This window comes from Bos taurus, chromosome X, assembly GCF_002263795.3.
Source record: "Bos taurus isolate L1 Dominette 01449 registration number 42190680 breed Hereford chromosome X, ARS-UCD2.0, whole genome shotgun sequence".
Taxonomy (NCBI): domain Eukaryota; kingdom Metazoa; phylum Chordata; class Mammalia; order Artiodactyla; family Bovidae; genus Bos; species Bos taurus.
The window spans coordinates 91,429,553-91,449,084 of NC_037357.1; the positions used below are offsets into that span (position 1 = coordinate 91,429,553).

Genomic DNA, 19,532 nt, shown 5'->3' on the forward strand with positions numbered 1-19,532 from the left:
GACATTTATGCGTGCAAATGCTTACAATATTAAAAAAGAAGAAAGATATCAAATCAGTAACCTAATTTTACACCTTAAGAAACTAGAAAAAGAACAAACTAAATCTGAAACTAACAGAAGGAAGGGAATAATAAAGATCTGAGCAGAGATGAGTGAAATAAAAAAAGAAAAACAGAATCAACAAAATCAAAATTTGGTTGCTTGAAAGATAATCAACAAAATATGCACATATTTAGCTAGACTAACAAAGAAGAAGAAAGAGAAGACAAAGATACTTGAAATGAGAAATGAAAGTGGGGACATTATTGCAAACTTTACAGAAATAAAAAGGATTATAAGAAAATACTATGAACTGTATGCTAACAAATTAGATAAACTATACAAAATGACAAATTCCTAGAAGCACACAAATCACCTAAACTGACTGAAGAAGTGGAAAATCTGAACTCACGTATATTAAGTACAGAGATTGAATAAAAAATCAAAAAGCTTCCAACAAAGAAAAGTTAAGGTTATTTGATGGTTTCACTGGTGGTTTCTCAGTTCAGTTCAATTCAGTTCAGTCACTCAGTCCTGTCTGACTCTTTGCAACCCTATGGACTACAGCACTCCAGGCTTCCCTGTCCATCACCAACTCCTGGAGCCTATTCAAACTCATGTCCATTGCGTCAGGGATGCCATCCAACCATCTCATCCTCTGTCGTCCCCTTCTCCTCCCGCCTTCAATCTTTCCCAGCATCAGGGTCTTTTCCAATGAGTCGGTTCTTGGCATCAGGTGGTCAAAGTATTGGGGTGTCAGCTTCAGCATCAGTCCTTCCAATGAATATTCCGGACTGACTTCCTTTAGAATTGACAGGTTGGATCTCCTTGCAGTCCAAGGGACTCTCAAGAGTCTTCTCTAACACCACAGTTGAAAAGCATCAATTCTTCAGTGCTCAGCTTTCTTTATAGTCCATCTCTCACATCCATACATGACATTTAATGATTTCAATCCCTGTCAAACTCTTTCAAAAAACAGAAGAGGAGAGAACACATGCTAACTCATTCTATGCGACCTTGATATCAAAGCCAGAAAAAAGATGCTACAGGAAAGGGAAACTACACATTAATATGCTTTACGAATACTGATGTAAAAATCCTTAACAAAATACTAGCAAACCAAATTCAGCAGCCTATTAAAATAAGTATATGCTATGACCAAGGGGGATTTATCCCAGGAATGCAAGAGTGGTTCAACGTAAGAAAATCAAACAACCTAAATGTCCATCAATAGACAAATGAATAAAGAAAATGATACACATACAAATGAATGAATACTACTCAGCCAAAAAAAAAGAAAGAAATCCTACCATATGTGAACTGAAGGGCATTATGCTAAGTGAAATAAGTCAGATAGAGAAGGACAAATAATATATGATCTCACTTATATGTGGAACCTGAAAAAGAAATCCCAAACTGATAGAAAAAGAGATCAGATTTGTGGTTACCAGAGGCAGCAGGTGAGGAGTAAGGGAATTGGATGAAGGTGGTCAAAGGCACAAACATCCAGTTATAAATAAATAATGTATAAAGTAACTTCAGACCAAGGAAAATTAGCAGGGATGAAAAGGGATAGAAAAGAATGATAAGATGGTAAACATAATGACAAGAAAACAAAGCAATCTTTAAATGTGGATGCACCTAACATCAGAGCTTCCAACTGTACAAAGCAAAAACCGATGGAACTAAAAAGGGAAACAGATAAATTCTCAATTATGCTTGGAGACTTCAACACATCTCTCTCAGTAATCAAGAAAATAAGTAGATGAAAAATTAGCAAAGATACAGATTATCACTAATCAACAAGATTAAATTGAAACTGATAGAATATTCAACCCAACAGTAGCAGAATATACATTCTTCTCAAGTTTACAACACAAAATTATCAAGATAGACTAAATCCTATGTGAAAAAAACAAATCTTAATGAAGTTTAAGTGAAACCAAAAACTGTTCTTTGAAAAGATCAAATGGATAAGATGCCAACAAGAATGACAATAAAAGATACAAATTACTAACATTAAGTATAAAAATGAAAAAGATAACATCAAATTAAAAATATCACTAAAGACCTCACGGACACTAAAAGGATAATAGAGGAAAACTACAAACAGCTCTATGCTCATAAATTCTACAACTTAGCTAAAATGGACCAATTCCTTGAATACCACAAACTATCAAAACTTACCCAAGACAAAATAGAAAATCTGAATAATTCTATATCTACCAAAGAAAATAAATCCATAGTTAAAACATAAAAAGAAATCCCTAGGCCTGGGTGGTTTCACTCAAAAATTCTACTAAACATTTTTTAAAACCCACTAATTCTACATTATCTCTTCTAGAAAATAGAGGAGGAACATTTCCCAACTCATTCTTTGAGGCCAGCACTGATTGCCCTGATACCAAAACTAAAATATAAGAAAAAAAAATTATAGACCAATATCCCTCATGAACAAAGACACAAAAATCCTCAGTGAAATACTAGTAAATCAAATCCAATAATATATAAAAAGAATAATACATCATTAGCAATTAAGGTCTATCCTGTGATTTCAATTCTATGATATTTGAAAATCAATCAATGTAACCTACAATCTTAACAGATTAAATGAATAAAACAACATGATTATATCCATTGGTGGAATAAACACATTGGGAAAATTCAACACTCATTCATTAAAAAAAAAAAAAAAACTCAGCAAAAAAGGAATGGAAATGAACTTCCTTACCTTGATAACCTACACAGATAACACCATATTAGTAAAAAGATGATTTCTCCCTTAGATTGGAAACAAGGCAAGGGTGTTAGTTCACCCTCACCACATTGTGCTTGAAAATTGTAGCCAGAGCAAAAAGGCAAGAAGGAAAACAAAGATTGGAAAGAAAGGAATAAAATTGTCCCTACTTGCACATGACATGATCACAATCATCTAGACAAAAAAATACAAAGAATATGCCAAAAAAGAAGCTATGACAAACCTAGACAGCATATTAAAAAGGAGAGACATCACTTTGCCAACAAAGGTTTGCATAGTCAAAGCTATGATTTTTCCAGTAGTCATGTATGGATGTGAGAGTTGGACTGTGAAGAAAGCTGAGTGCCGAAGAATTGATGATGCTTTTGAACTGTGGTGTTGGAGAAGACTCTTGAGGGTCCCATGGACTGCAAGGAGATCCAACCAGTCCATCCTAAAGGAGATCTGTCCTGGGTGTTCATTGAAAGGACTGATGCTAAAGCTGAAACTCCAATACTTTGGCCACCTCATGTGAAGAGCTGACTCACTGGAAAAGACTCTGATGCTGGGAGGGATTGGGGGCAGGAGAAAAAGGGGACGACAGAGGATGAGATGGCTGGATGGCATCACTGATTCAATGGATATGAGTCTGATCAAACTCCGGGAGACAGTGAAGGACGAGGAAGCCTGGCATGCAGTAGTCCACGAGGTCACAAAGAGTCAGACATGACTTAGTGACTGAACAACAATTCCAAAAAAATTCCTAGAATAAGTGAGTTTACCAAGGTTGCAGGATATAAAGTCAATATAAATCAATCATATTTATATACACTTGTTGTTCAGTTGCTAAGTCATGTCTTTGTGTTTTATATACATATACACACACACACACACACACACACACATTACACTAGCAATAAACAATTAGAAACCAAGGGTTTAAAAAGGTACCATTTACAGTATTTGCAAAAAAAATACAGAACTCAGGGATAAATCTAATAAAAAAAGCATATGCAGGATCTGTATGCTCAAAACTATGAAACGCTGATGAAATTTTTCAAAGAGTAAATATGGAGGAACATATCATGCACACAAATTAGAAGATTCAATATATCTAAGGTGACAATTCTCTTGCAGTCCTTGTGTAAAATGTTTCAGTGGTCCCTCAAAGAGTTAAACACAGAATTACCATAGGACTGAGTAATTCTACTCCCGGGTATATGTCCAAGAGAAATGAAAACATGTGCCCACACAGAAACATGCACACAAACATCTATAGCAGCATTATTCATAACAGCCAAAAGGTGGAAATAACTCAAATGCCTATCTGCAGATGAATGGATAAACAAATGTAGTATATCCATACAATGAAATACTACTTAACCATAAAAAGGAACAAAATACTGATACATCCTATAACTTGGATAAACCTTAAAAACATTATGGTAAGTGAAAGAAGCCAGACACAAAAGATCACATACTATATGATTACTACTATATCATATATCCATAACAGGCAAATCCATATGGACAGAAAGCAGATTAGTGGTTACCAGGGGATGAGATGAGTGGGGACATGGGACACAATTATTTAATGGATCCAGGATATTTTTCTGGGGCCACGAAAATATACTGGAAACAGAGAGAGGCTGTGGTTGCACCACACTGTGAATGCACTAAGTATCACTGAATTGTAAACTTTAAAATGTTTATAATTATGTATTTCATGTTTAATTATATATACATATATATATGTTTAGCTATATATTTCACCTTGATAAAAAATAAAGATCACAATTCTCTCTGAATTGATCTATATAGTTAACATAATTCCAACCAAAACCCTAGCAGAAATTATTGTAGATTCAGACAAACTGACTCTTAAATTTTATGGAAAGAAAAAATTGAAGACGTTGTATTACTCGATTTTAAGAATTACTATAGGGCTTCCCTGGTGGTCTAGTGGTTAAGAATCTGCCCACCAATGCAGGGGACACAGGTTTGACCCCTGGTTAGGGAAGATCCCACAGGCCGCGGAGCAACTAAGCCCAGGTGCCACAACTATTGAAGTCTGTGCACCTAGAGCCAGTGCTCTGCAACAAGAGAAGCCACCTCAATGAGAAGCCAGCACACCACAACAAAGAGTAGACCCAAATCTCCACAACTGGAGAAAGCCTGTATACAGCAATGAAGACCTAGTGCAGCCAAAAATAAATAAATCTTAAAAAAAAAAAGAATTACTATAAAGCTTCAGCAATCAAGACAGTGAAGTTTTGACAAAGGGATTGATAACACAGATCAATGGAAAAGAACAAATCAGAGAAAGAACCACACAAATATGGTCATTCCACTTTTGACAAAGGTACAAATGCAAGTTAATAGAAAAATAAAAATTAAAAATCTTCTTTTCAAGAAATGGTGTTGGAACAAGTGGACACCCATATGCCAAAAAAAGGTTCACCCAACCTAAACATCATATGTTATGTGAAAATTTAGTCAAAATGGAACACAGATAGAAATGCAAAACCTAAAACCATACAGTTGTTAGGTTAAAAAAGGAGAAAAGTGCACCCTGAGTTTACAGAAAGAGTTGTTAAAAAGAAGCATAAGCCATGAAAGATAAAACTGATAAACTAGACTTTCTAGAATGTGAACGTGTTTAAGAAAGCCATAAGAGAATGAAATACAAGCCACAGAGTGGGAGAAAATATTTGCAAATCACATACCTGACAAGAGACTTGAATCCAGACTATACAAAGAACTTTCAAAGCTCAACAGTTAAACAACCTAATTTTTTAAAAGGCAGTAGTTGTTCCAAGTGTCTGTTTAAAGACATTTCAAAAAAGAGTATATGAGTAGCAAATAAATACATGAAAAGATGCTCAACATAATTAGCCATTAGATGAGCCACAAAATGAGGTATCACCACACACGTATTAGGATGACTAAAATAAGTGTACTAACAATACCAAGTGCTGGTGAGTATGCAGAACAATTGGAACTCTCACATATTTCTGGTGGGAATGTAAAATGGCACAATCACTGGAAAACAGTTTGGCAGTTTCCAATAAAGTTAAAGCATCTACTGCCCACACCGTTCAGGAATGCTATTGCTAGGTCTTTACCCTAGGGAAACTCATGTTCACCCAAAAGCCTCACACAAATGTTCACAGCAGCCCAATTCATAATCACCCAAAGCTGTAAACAATCCAGTGTCCTTCAATGGGTAAATTAATAAACTGTGGTAGAGGAATTTCCCTGACAGTCCAGTGGTTAGGACTCTGTGCTTCTACTGCAGGGGGCAGGGGTTTGATCCCTGGTCAAGGAACTAAGATCCTGCATGCCACATGGCTCACCCAAAATAAACAAAATGAAACTGTGGTAGATCCATACAATTCTTCAATAAAAAAAGAACAAGCTATCGATATGTGACAACATGGATAAATCTTAAAGGCATTAGGCTAAGTAAAAGAGGTCAGTCTCAAAATATTACATACTGTGTAATTCCTTTATATGACATTCTGGTAAAGGCAAAATCACAGTGATGGAGAACAGTGGTTGCCAGGAGTTAGGGATAGAGGGAGGGCATGACTACTAAGGGATAATATAAAGGACTTTGGAGGGGTTGTGTTCTACTCATTGTGGTAGTAGTGGTGATTGTGGTGGTTACAAGAATCTAAGCATGTGTATATCAACAAAGCCAATTTTATTTAAATGTTAATTTAAAAAATAAAATTAAAAAAATATTTTATCAAAAGGGCAGACTGAAAATAAATGAACAGAGCTTTCAACTCAAGATGTTGTACAAAGTACATTAAGAAAAAGGAATAAAATAAAGCCAGAAATTGAGTGCAAAGTTGCTTCAGTCATGTCCGACTCTTTGCTATCCTATGGGCTATAGCCCAACAGGCTCCACTGTCCATAGCATTCTGCAAGCAAGAATACTAGAGTGGGTTGCTGTGCCCTCCTCCAGGCAATCTTCCTGACCCAGGGACTGAACCTGGGTCTCTTTTGTCTCTTGCACTGGCAGGTGGGTTCTTTACTACTAGCGCCACCTGAGAAGCCCCAAATACAGTTAATTTTAAGACAGAAATATCAATTCTAAATCAGTAATTCTATTAATACAAATCACCATTAGCAAATTAAGAGAAAAACTATGTGTTTATATCAAAAGGTGCCCCCCCAAAATTTGATAAAACCTAATTCCACTCCAGTTTTTAAAACAAACAAAAACCTCTCTAACTAGATAGAGACTCCCCTGAACTTCATGAGAGTAGTCTACCAGAGACCTACAGAGCCCTGTATATTGATTGGATAAACACTGTCAACATTACCTGTAAAGTCAGAAACAACATAAGGATGCCTCTACCACCTGTAATAAAACTAGGAAAATCTAGAGGTATAAATACCAGAAAGAAAGGGGGTGTTATGGGATAACTGTGTCCTCCCTCCAAAATTCGTATGTTGAATTTCTAACTCTTAGTACTTCAGACTATAACTGTATTTGGAGATAAGGCTTTGAAAGAGGTAATTAGATTAAAATGAGGCCACTAGGGTGGGCCCTAACCCAATCAGACTGCTCCCTTTTTAAGAAGAGATTGGGATATACAGAGGGACAATAGGAGCCTGTATGCATAGGGGATCACCTCGTGAAAATGTAGCAAGAGGGAGATCATCTGCAAGCCAAGGTGAGTCTTCAGGAGAAAGCAACTCTGCTAATAATTTGATCTTGAATTTCTAGCCTCAAGAACTGTGAAAAGAATAATTTCTATTGTTCTGTGGGCTTCCCTGGTAGCTCAGCTGGTGAAGAATCCACCTGCAATGCAGGAGACCCTGGTTCAATTCTTGGGTCAGGAAGATCTCCTGGAGAAGGGATAGGTTACCTACTCCAGTATTCTTGGGCTTCCTTGTTGGCTCAGATGGTAAAGAATCTACCTGTAATGTGGGAGACCTGGATTTGATCCCTGGGTTGGAAAGATTCCCTGGAGAAGGGGACGGCTACCCAGTCCAGTATTCTTGCCTGGAGAATTCCATGGAGAGAGGAGCCTGGCAGGCTACAGTGCATGGGATTGCAAAGAGTTGGACATGACTGAGCAACTTTCACTTCATTTCACTTCCAGCCATCCAGTCTGTGGTATTTTGTTATGGCAGCCCTAGCAAACTAAGATAGGGGACATAGATCACCTACTTCAAGAGCCCAAGACAATTACCTAAAAAACTAAACTAACAGAACTAACAAGAGTATAGTAAGGTAACACAGGAACAATATAGAAAAATCAACTATTTTCCTGCATACTAGCAACAGCCAATTGGAAAATATGATAGATAAAAAGTGCCATTTTCAATGGGAACCAAACTATAAAATAAAATACATAGTAATAAACTGAAGAAGAGATATACAAGAAAGCATGAATAGAGCCAGACCGTGTTTGAAAACAAAAGGACAAGATGGCCTGTTTTGTGACTATTCAAAGGTAAATGGCAGAATGACAGCAATGTCATCTAGAAGTTGCACTGGTTCAAAAGCAATTTTCCCTGGCATGTTGTTTTTAACCAATTAGTGGTAAGTTTTCTCACATTTCAGAGAAAACCTATATATGAAGATCTACATATAAAAGCTAAAAATCCTACAACAGTGCCTCCTATCAGGAAGGGCAAATGGTGGCTTTGTTTTCTACAAAATTAAGTGCCAGTGGGTGAGGAGGATGGTGGAAAGTGCACATGAAGCAAGTTGTGAAGACACTTCTCCCTGTGTCTAAAACCAACAACAAAGACTGCTGATGACTAGGCTCTAGATCAGATTTTAATTTAATGAAGTTGCTATCTATCTTGAGCAAATACCCTCAAGAACCTACTTCCGCCCAGGCAGAGTTTAAGGCTACAAAGGATCCACTGATTACCCAGTACAGTACTGGGTGCAAATGCAAATGGGTTCAAACTGGGCAAGGATTACTTAAGGTAATCTTATTAAGGTTAGTTCCCCTAACCCTAATCCTATTGGTCAATGTGATTGCTAAAGGTAGGATGAGTAGCCAGGGAAACTTGGTAACAAATTAAGACTAATCACAGTTCAACCCAGACATAATGGGCTTGCTGAACATCCTTGTTCTCCTTAGGTCCAAAGCAAGTTCTGCAGAGGGGATCTGCTCTACCAGACACAAGGCCTGTAGTAACTAACCTATGAGGTAGTGCCACAGGAATGGACAAATTGGTTTTATGGAACAGAGTATTATTAATACTTATTATTAATATAATTAGTATAATAATATATAATAATAATATAATAATAATAATATATATATAATATATAATAATTAGTATAATAATACTAATTATTAATAACATCTAACACACAGCACTTATTATGTGCTGGGCAATATTCTAATTGCTTTACGTATAATTCATTTATTCCTCACAACAATCTAAGAGGTAAATACTATTATCACAGAGAAGTTAATTAGCTTGCCCAAAGTAATATAGCTATTTAGCAATAGAACTGGGAATAGAGCAGAAAAACAAATTCAGGGAATTCCTTGAAGTCCAGTGGTTAGGACTCTGTGCTTTTACTGATGAGGGTATGGGTTCAATCCCTGATCAGGGAACTAAGATCCCACAAGCCACTCAGCATATCATCCCCTAATTAAAAAAAAAAAAAAAAAAAGGAAAGAAATCCACACATATAAGGAAATTTCGTTTAAGACAGAAGAAGAGCTTCAAATCAGGGGATAATTGATGAACTAGTCAATAAATGGTTATTGGGGCAAATGACTATCCGTGTGGAAAATAATAAGTTAGATTCTTACCTCTCACAATTCATAAAACTTAATTCCAGAAAAAATAAAATTTTAACTTCTATATACTTTTTAGGTGAAAATATAAGAAATTTTCTTACCAAAACATAAAATACAAAATGTTGACAAAGACGACTATGTAAAAACTGAAATCTACTACACACTAAGATACCATAAGTAAAATTAAAATACAAGCAACAGACTAAAAGAAAATATTTTTCAACATTTTCAGAATATATAAAAAACACTCCAACAAATTGAGAATATATAAAGAATTCTTATAAATCAATAAGAAAAACTAACATTCTAAAAATGAGTGAATAACTGAGTAATTAATTCACAGGAAAGGAATAAGCACAAGTCAATAAACATATAAAACAAACTGTGACACCAGTTTTTGCCATCAGATTGGCAAAAATTAAAAATTACCACTGTTGGTAAGGCTGTAGGGAAACAGGTATTTCTCATACACTGCTCATATACTGACCCTTGTGGAGGGAATTCAGCACCATTAACATTTATTTTGTATATACCCTTCAACTCAGCAGGTCTAGCTACTTTAGAGAAATGCTAACTGGCACATGAAAACAAAAGGTTATTTACAAGAATTTTCATAACACTAAAAATTAGAAATAACCTAAATGTTAACCAGTAGGGGACAGTTAAACAAATGATGGTACACCTATGCTTCAGACTACTATGCAGCAGGTAGATCCCAATGCATTGATGAAGTAGACCTCTACATACTGATGTTGAAAGAAATCCAAGCAAGTTGTAGAACCACATACACACAAAACAAAACTATACCTCTATTTATGTCTACAAACGGGTATAAACACAAAAAATTAAAAGGTATACTTCAAACTGATAATAAATGTTACCTTTGGATAACTTCCTCAGAGAGGGGAGAATGTTAGTCAAAGGGAATTTTTCCTTTCTCTGTCCTACTTTTGGTCATCAAGGATTACTTTTTAAAATAATGTTAAAACGAAAACCTACAACTCAGTTGCACTATAAAAAAAGTGCTTTATACACTGCATACTCAATACATTTTAGTTTAAAAAAGGAGTCATCTATTAAATGTGAAAAGCCCACTAAAAAGTCATATACCTTTGCAAGAGATGAACTGAACAACACATAACACAAATGATACAGGTAATGGAAGTAAAGGGGCTTCCCTTGTGGCTCAGTGATAAAGAATCCATCTGCCAATGCAGGAGATGTGGATTCGATCCCTGGATAGGGAAAGTCTGCTGGAGGAGGAAATGGCAACCCACTCCAGTATTCTTGCCTGGGAAATCCCATAGACAGAAAAGCCTGGTAGGCTACATTCCATGGGGTCGCAAAGAGTCGGACACGACTGAGCAACTAAACAACAACAAGTGGAAGTATAATAGGTAAGAGGGAAAAAAGAGTCACCTGCAGTGATAACTGGACAATGATAAAAATGGATAATAGCTACCATTAAAAAAATTATTTATTTAAATTTGGCTGCACTGGATCTTCGTTGTGGCAGACGAGATCTAACTTCCTGACCAGGGATTGAGCTCAGGCCCCCTGCATTGGGAGCACAGAGCCTTAACCACTGAACCACCAGGGAAGTCCTTATAATAGCTATCATTTTTTGAGGGCCTCCCATAAGCAAGACACTGTGCCAGGTAGTCTGTACATCAACTTGTAAGATATTCCCATTTTACAGATTAAGAAAATACAGCACAGAGAAACTGAGTATCAGGCTTATGGTGAGGCCTTTGCTCACTACAGACTGTCCTGGACTGGATTTGGGATTGAGATTGGGGCTAGGGGGAACCCTCCTAGCCTTGACTCCAGTGCTCAGCTGCCCTTACTATACTCTGCATCCTTGAAGCATGCTCCCAAGCTGTCCTGTTCATCAAGACTGGCGTTCTCCTCTTCCTCCTCGCTTTCGGTTTTCCAGTAGGCTGGCCGCTTGATGGGCCGCTTCCCTGGGGTGCGCTGGGAAGCAGGACTGCTAGACATTGTGCCCAGCCCACTGTTGGAACTCGTGCTGCTTCGGTCCTGCCCTCCGGTCCACCAGGCCTGCAGGCTGGAGGTAGCTGGTGAGGATGATGAGGACTGCAGGTTGGCCATGCACAGCATGCCCTGGATAGCCTCCTGAGTGCTGGGAGAGGCAGGAGCCTCACTGTAAGGGACAGAAAAGAAATGCTGAAGGAGTTTCTCTAGTTGTCAGAGGAAACTAGTCATCAGAATAGTCAGGGAGGAGGGACAAGAGCTGCCTGGGTCAAGATAGGAACAAGCACAAGAGAATAATCCCAAGTGAAAAACTAGAAACCAAACTAAAGATCAAAATAGTATCAAAGACTATTTCCATAAAAAGGCCAGTCCTTCTTGACTGAAGTCTCTCCATAGACAGCAGGCAAAGTGGCAAGAAAAAGGGTGCACCTCCCTTCCTATTCACACAGGCCGCATTCTTTTTTTTTAAAGGAAAAAAAAAAAAAAAAAACAAGATCCAGAAAAGGCCCAGTGCTCCTTTCATGCCTCTTCTGACTTCCAAAGAACCCAGACTCACTGCCCTTGAAATCTGTACATCCTTTCTAAGTCATATCTTAAATATCTCAGGACAGATTTCATGTCTACTTTATTCTTTCAGCCCAAATGCCCTGGATAATTCTTTGTCCCTTTAAATGACTCAATTAATACCTACTGATTGGCTGACCTAGCCAAAGGTGGCAGGTGGGGGTGTGTGTTGTCTGATCACCTAGAAAGGGGAGAACAAAGCCAGTACTCACGTGAGGGCAGCATAGTCAGGTCCCCCCACCTGCCTGCTGGCCTTGAGCAGATCAAGAATTCCACCGGCTCCACTCCCATTTCCAAGCTTGCCTTCGACCCCTTCTATAAGGTCCTCATCTGTTGTATAGTCCTCCTGTTGGAGAAAAGGGATATCACCTCAGCTGCCCAGGCCCTAATATATGGTTGACACTAATATCTTCTGAGCACCAAGTATCTACCAAGTACTAAGCAGAATATTTGTTTTTTCATCTTAGTCTTTGAAGCATCTTTGTGAGGCAAGTACTAACTCCCATTTTACAGATAAGGAAACTAAGGCTCAGTGAAGTTAAATATGTATGCAAAGTCACAATCAGATATTCCAAATCAGATACTCTTTCTCCTACATCACACTGCCTTTTAGTCTACTCTATATTAAAGATTTTTTAAATATTTCAACTAAAGTATAATCTTCCATTTATATATTCAGGAGCACTTAGCATACAATCTTTCACTTTATAAATATTTTAGGAACTGAATGCATAGGCTGTCTCCCCCAACCTCAACTAAAATGACAAATCATATTCTGGTTCTGTAACCAGAACAAGCAGAAGATAAGAAACAGGGAAGGCTCCTACCTCAATGTCAAACTCAACTTCTCCTGGTTCACGAACTCGATTGGGGTCCGAGCAAGGCTTCGCACGAGGCAGCTTTCGGGGAAATTCTAGAAAGCAATAGAATGTACTTACCATGAAGCTAAGGTTAGTATCTGAGCCAAATATCCAGGAGAAAGAGAATAAAACTATAATTTTCCTGAAAGTAATGACCACAGATAAGTAATTTAGGGAGGTAAGGAATTAGTTCATAAATTAATCTCTAGAGCAAAGAAAGCCTACAGAGCTGGTAAATCAGAAAGTCAACAAGCTCAGGCCTAAGGTCTTAAGTCTACTGAAGGGACTAAAACCAAACTGAAATGGGCAGGGCAAGAAAGAAAAAGAACAAATACATACTTGGTCTTATTAACAGGGTCGCCTTCTCCTTTCCCAGTCTCTCATCAATCTGCAGTTCATCATCTGAATCCAAGTCCAATTCATCCTCCATCACCTGTTCTGACACCACCCTAGTCTTGTCTGCCTTCTTCACGATCTTGGCTCGCCGAGACTTAGATAAGCTCTTCACCTTCTTGGTACTGGAGAGAGAGTGAAGGAAAACATAAAAACAGTCTCACACAAAGGCAATTCTCTCCAAATTGTTCTATAGATTCAATGCAATCCTATCTAATGCATCTAGTTTTGTGGAGATTAATAAACTGATACTAAAATGTATATGGGCATACAAAGGCTATGTACATGGCCAAAACAATTTCAAAAAAGAACAAAGTTGGAGGACTTACACTACTCAATTTAAAAATTTACTATAAAGCTACAGTAATCAAGGTAGTATGATATTGGCATAAGGATAAAAATGAATGGAACAGAACTGTGAATTTAGACCTAAATCCTTAAATTTATAGTCAATTGATTTCTGACAAAGGTGCTTAGGCAATTCAGTGGAGAAAGAACAGTCTTTTTAACAAATGATGCTGAAATAAGTGGATATTACATGCAAAAAAATGAATGTGAACTCTTAACCTTATATCACACACAAAAATTAACTAAAAATGGATCATATATCTAAATGTAAAAGCTAAAACTATAAAACTTCTAAAAGAAAATGTAGGAAAATATCTTGTGGCCTGGATTAGGTAAAATTCAAAACATTTGTGCTTCAAAAGATGCCATTAAGAAAAAGAAAAGACCAGCCACAGACTGGGAGAAAATATTTGTAAATCATTTATCTAGAAAAGGATGTGTATCCAGAATATTTAAATAACTCTTAGAACACAACAAAGACAAAACGAATTAGAAAGTAAGTAAAAGATCTGAATAGACATTTCTCTAAAGTTGATACATAAATGTCCAATAATCACACCAAAAGATGCTCAACATTATTAGTCATTAGGGAAATGCAAATTAAAACCACAATAAGATACCACTTTACATCCATCAAGATGGCTATAATAAAAAAGATGGGCAATAATAAGCATTAGATAATATATGGAAAAACTCATAATTGCTGGTGGAGGTGTAAAATGGTAGATGCTTTGGGATAAATTTTGGCAGTTACTCAGAATGCTAAACAGAGTTACCATATGACCCTAAATTTTATTTCTAAGTGAGAAACAAAAACATGTCCACACATAAACTAGCATACAAATGCTCATAAGCACCATTATTCATAACAGTCAAAAAGCATAACCAATTCAAATGACCATCAACTAAAGAATGGATAAAGTAAATGTGGTAGATCCACACAATGAAATACTATTCAGCAATAAAAAGGAATCAATTAATGATAGATTCTACATCATGGATGAACTTCAGAAACACGTTAAGTGAAAGAAGCCAGACACAAGAGACTACATTTACATAGGAACTAAATGACTTCCATTTATATGAAGTATCTAAAAAGGCAAATTCATAGTGATAGAAAGAAGATTACTGGTTGCCTGGGTCTGGGGAAGAAAACCAGGACTGAATGTAAGTGGATATGAGTGATCTATTTGATGTGATAGAAATGTTCCAAAATTGGATTGTGGTGACAGTTGCATATTCTTTAAATTTACTAAGAGTCATTTTATTATATACTTAAAAAAGGTTAATTATATGATATGTAAATTATATCTCAAAAAACGTGTTAAAATATATAAAGTAGAAAGAATTCAAAAGTAGCTTAAATCTTAATAATTCTACCACACATGGTAAACAATGTTAACCAGTACAAACTGCTCAAATAAGCCTTATAAATCAAGAGAAACAAGTTTTTGGTAAGTGAATATACATTCAACAAATAGTCATTTGGTGAACTGGCTTTTAGTGAATTAGCTGTTTTCTACCTCAAAGGGTTGCTGGGAGGATAAATGAGCTAATGTAGAGACTGACATATAACAAGTGACCCAATAGTAGCTAATCTTATAGTTCTCTGGGTCTCACTTTCCCATATTAGTAAAATAGGGATAACAACACTTACCCCTAAGGGTTGTTGTAAGGGCTAAATAATGTATGTAAATTGCTAACATAGAGTCTGACACAAAGCAGGTGCTCAATAAATGGTAGCTATTCAACCTTGATCTTTTATTAACTTCTAATTATTAAAAATGACAAACTTAAAAAATATTAAAAACTCCATGTATCTAGGACCCAGCTAAGTTTCAGCAATTATCAACATACAGCCAATCTTGTTTTATTTGCACCTCAGCCTCCACAAAACATGGCACTATTCTGGAGAAAAGATCAGACATAATAAGTATCATATCGTCTGTAAATATTACTGTACCTGGACTCCCTAGGTTAACTTAGCAGCAGCCTCTAGCAGGTGGAAGGAAGTACTAGAAGCAGCACAAGGAAGACTGATGAGGAAAGGGAAAACGTCTCGTGTCCTTAATAAACATTACAGGCTGGAACCTCAGGACTCTCAACTTTCTCTTCCCCAGCAGACCAACCATAGGTTCTAGATAAAGGCAATGCTCAGTCTATCTTATTCTTGAGTAACGATGTTCTCAAACCACAAAGATAGCTCTGCTGCTTTCAGAATCTGCCCTGCCTTCACACTCCCTTTTCCTGTATTTCCCAGCCAGGTAGACTTACTATACTCACCCTTGAGATCTGAAAACAATCTTTTCCTAAAAAAAGGCTGTTAAAGTATCCTTGTCCCTCATGTTCCTACACTGTTCATACTCTATACTTAGCTCTTGACTGCTCCTGTCTGGTGTTCTGAGTGTCCAGAAAATAACTTTTACTGTCTTCCTCTGCTTCCCTACATGTTTGAGGATTTCTGACAACCTAGTTAGCTTCCGGCCATACCCACAACTATCATCATCATCACCACCACTGTCATCTTTCATTTTCAACTTCATTATTATATTTATAAAAGCAACCACTTATTAAACATTTACTATGTGCCGGGACCTGCAATAAGCACTTTACATACATTACTTCATTTAGTCCTCCAACAACCCTAAGATAAGTTTTATCTATAGAACAGATAAAATGAAGACAGAGAGATGCAGATATGTGTCAGAGCTGGGATTCAAATTCGGGAATGTCTGATTCCCAAGCTCAAGCTTTTTGTCAAGATGTGCTTTTATTCTTTTAGAAAACAGTCTGCTAAAAATTATTTTAAGAAAACTAATATATATTCACTGTACAAAATTCAAATGCTTTTGAAGTGAAAATTTCCTGTCTTGCCTCCCCTATCCTACTTTCCAGAGATAACTACTATTACAAGTTTGGTGTGACAAACATAAAATATATAACAAATATTGATATATTTGAGTGAATGTGTATAAACATCTCTGGAAGGAAAGCACTGACACTGGTGTTCCATGTGTGAGGGGAAAACTGGAGAACAGAGAAGGGTGGGAGCAAAATTTTTTCCTATGTATTCTTTCACACTTATTGAATTTTAAGCTGCATAAATTTTAAACCTCTTTTAAAAAGTTAAATTAAAAATAAAGGCAAGGGACTTCCCTGGTTGCCCAGTGGTTAAGAATCCACCTTGCAATGCAGGGAATTCAATCCCTGGTCAGGAACTAAGATTCTACATGCCACAAAGCCACATGCTGTAACTACTGAGCCCATGTGCTGTGGAGCCTGTGTGTCTCAACTCGACAGCACACATGCTGCAACTACTGATACCCGCATGCTCTGGAGCCCAAATGACACAACCATAGAGCCTGCGCATCATAACTACTGAGTCCCTGTTCCACAATGAAAGATGCTACATGACGCAACAGAGATCCCACATGCTGCAACTAAGATCCAATACAGCCAAATAAATAAATGTAAAAGACTGTATGTTACTTTTTTACACACACACATATGCATACATGCCTTTTTAAAAAATTAAAATGAACTATTCCCATATATTATCTTGCAACCTGATTTTTTCCACTTAAAATGTATCTTGGAAATCTTTTCACATCAATAGATACTAAACTCATTCTAAGTTACACAGTATTCTATTCCATAGATGTACCATAATTTATCCAACCCTTATTAATGAACGCTTCCAACTATTTACTATTACAATGATATAGTGAAATATATTTCACTATAAATATAGTGAAAGAGAAATACTCTTTCACACACCTAGCAAATACTTCTGCAAAATAAGTTCCTAAAAATTGAATCGCAAAAGGTATATAAAAAACTACTGCTCTTAACCAGTATACTATACTACTTCCTATTCCTGCCAACAGTTCTGATCCACTGACTTGCTGAAATTTCTAGAACTTATACAAGATTTTTCTCAGAATTGCCAATTAGTTCCAGACCTCTCCCCTTACCCACTCCCAGCACTACCATGGTTCTCTGTACTAAGCAATGTTTTCTGATAATATCTGGGTATTTCCCCAAGTACAGTCCCTCCCTCACCCATGTCCCAGCCCCAGGTCCCAATTCCATGCCTTGCATATTGCTACCAAAAATCCCAGCATCTCTGCTTCTTCTTCCCACCTCACCTGCCATTAGACATCAATAGGGCCAGCGGGCCCTCATTCCCATCAAGGTCCAAGTCTGGCGAGTCATCATCTGAGTCATTCAAGCAGGTGCCAGTGATGTTGAACTGCAGGAGGAGGAGGCTCAGTTGTCACCTGTCTGAAACTCCCATGTGAATCAGAATAACCAGTTCCCTCTGGTTTTACTGGTGGAGTTCACTATCAAAACCACCTGAACCAAGGTCTTCAACTATGCTGTCCCCCCATCCCCAACCCAAATGATCACAAGAGCAGAAGGTTGAGAATGTATGGCTGGCTCAGGGGAAACCTGTCAATCTTGCAAAACATGTTCCCTAAAAGGAGGGTGGAGCATCTTCACATGCCCATGGAGGGTACCACAATCTTTAAGCAAGGTGGGGCCCTGGAGGAGGACTTTTCTAAAAAATCTGTTCAAGGCTCCAACCTGCCACTCATATACCATGTACTCAAATATCATTCTTATCCTAGTATTTCAAGATCAGCTCAAGTTTCATGCTTTCTGAGAAGAGCTCCTGACCATCATCCCTACCCAGATACAATCATCCCCTCCCCTGTGTCTCAGGGTCCCACACTCACCCTTAATTGTGGCATCCACAACATCTCATTGCACTCATTTCTTTTTATGCCTATCTTTCTCACTAGCCTGTTGGCCTCTTGAGGGTTATTGTCTGCAGCAGCTATCACAGTGCCCAGCATAGACAAGGTCTCAATAAATGCCTATTAAATGAGTGGGACTGGCAGCCAAACACCAGGGGCCCTAAGGGAGGTGGGAGGACAGGAGAGCCTTTCCTTTTGATACTCTGCTCTTCCAAGGGACCCGAAAGGGTTGGGCTGAACCCATTGGCCAGCACCCACCTTTGCTTTCTGGGAAGAGCCTGTCTTCAGTGCCTGATGATTGTATGTATCCATGAGATTATAGCTCAATTGGCCAGCAGGCCCCAAGGCTGAGCTCTCCTTGCCCTTTCGCTCTGCCTTCTTGAAGAATTCCTTGGGCTTCAGGCCTTTCTTCTTTGAACCACTTTTGGAGGGCAGTGACAGCCTGGACATGGATACTGAAGTGGAATGGGCTGGCCTGGTTAAGGGAATGGAGCCGGCTGGGAAGATCCTCTGCAGCCCAAAGATATTGCTCGTCTTCCCAACGTTCTGTTGGAAGATATCCTACAAGAGTGTTAGGACACGAGGGGTTAGAGCTTACTCAAGGGTTCTCTCTACACTAAGAGCAGAGGTCTGTTCATGGCACTGGTGGTACTGCCATGAAGGGGTTTAAAGATGCTCCACATAGGCACTTATGCACACCCTAGTTTTTGCACAATAAGTCATCAAGAATTTACCGGGTGGCATTTCTTTACCCAGCCATTGACGAGTAAGAAGACGAGCAGAGAAAAATCCCAGCACTACTATCAAAATTGGAGAGAAAAGACTCCAAGAGCAGCTGACATGAGACAGAAAATAAATGAGTACTAAAATGTGTGGTTCCAACTCTAAGGACTACAGGATTTAAGAGAAGAGAGCTTCTAGTTCTAAATCTGCTTACTCATTAGCTCTGTGACCAAGGGTAAGTGCTCTGATCACTCTGGGGATCTGTTTTCTCAGCTGTAAATGTAAAGGAGCAGACTGGTTTTCAAAGATGCTCTGTGGCTTCTTT

At 37.8% G+C, this 19,532-nt stretch overlaps 1 protein-coding gene across 9 annotated transcripts in view; it reads right to left on the reverse strand.

Annotated features, from left to right (window-relative positions):
* Positions 1-19,532, reverse strand: part of PHF8 (PHD finger protein 8) — a 97,938-nt gene that overhangs the window by 26,505 nt on the left and 51,901 nt on the right. For 6 of the 9 annotated variants that reach the window (XM_005228232.5, XM_002700122.7, XM_010822016.4 and 3 more), the window contains 6 exons: positions 18,743-19,045; positions 17,873-17,976; positions 13,323-13,501; positions 12,951-13,036; positions 12,336-12,469; positions 11,415-11,728 (listed from right to left, as the gene is read on the reverse strand). In XM_005228232.5, the coding sequence (XP_005228289.1) occupies positions 11,415-11,728; positions 12,336-12,469; positions 12,951-13,036; positions 13,323-13,501; positions 17,873-17,976; positions 18,743-19,045 (1,120 nt within the window). The remainder of the gene's footprint in view (positions 1-11,414; positions 11,729-12,335; positions 12,470-12,950; positions 13,037-13,322; positions 13,502-17,872; positions 17,977-18,742; positions 19,046-19,532) is intronic. The other 3 variants (XM_010822017.4, XM_010822019.4, XM_059883787.1) reach the window with 3 other exon arrangements.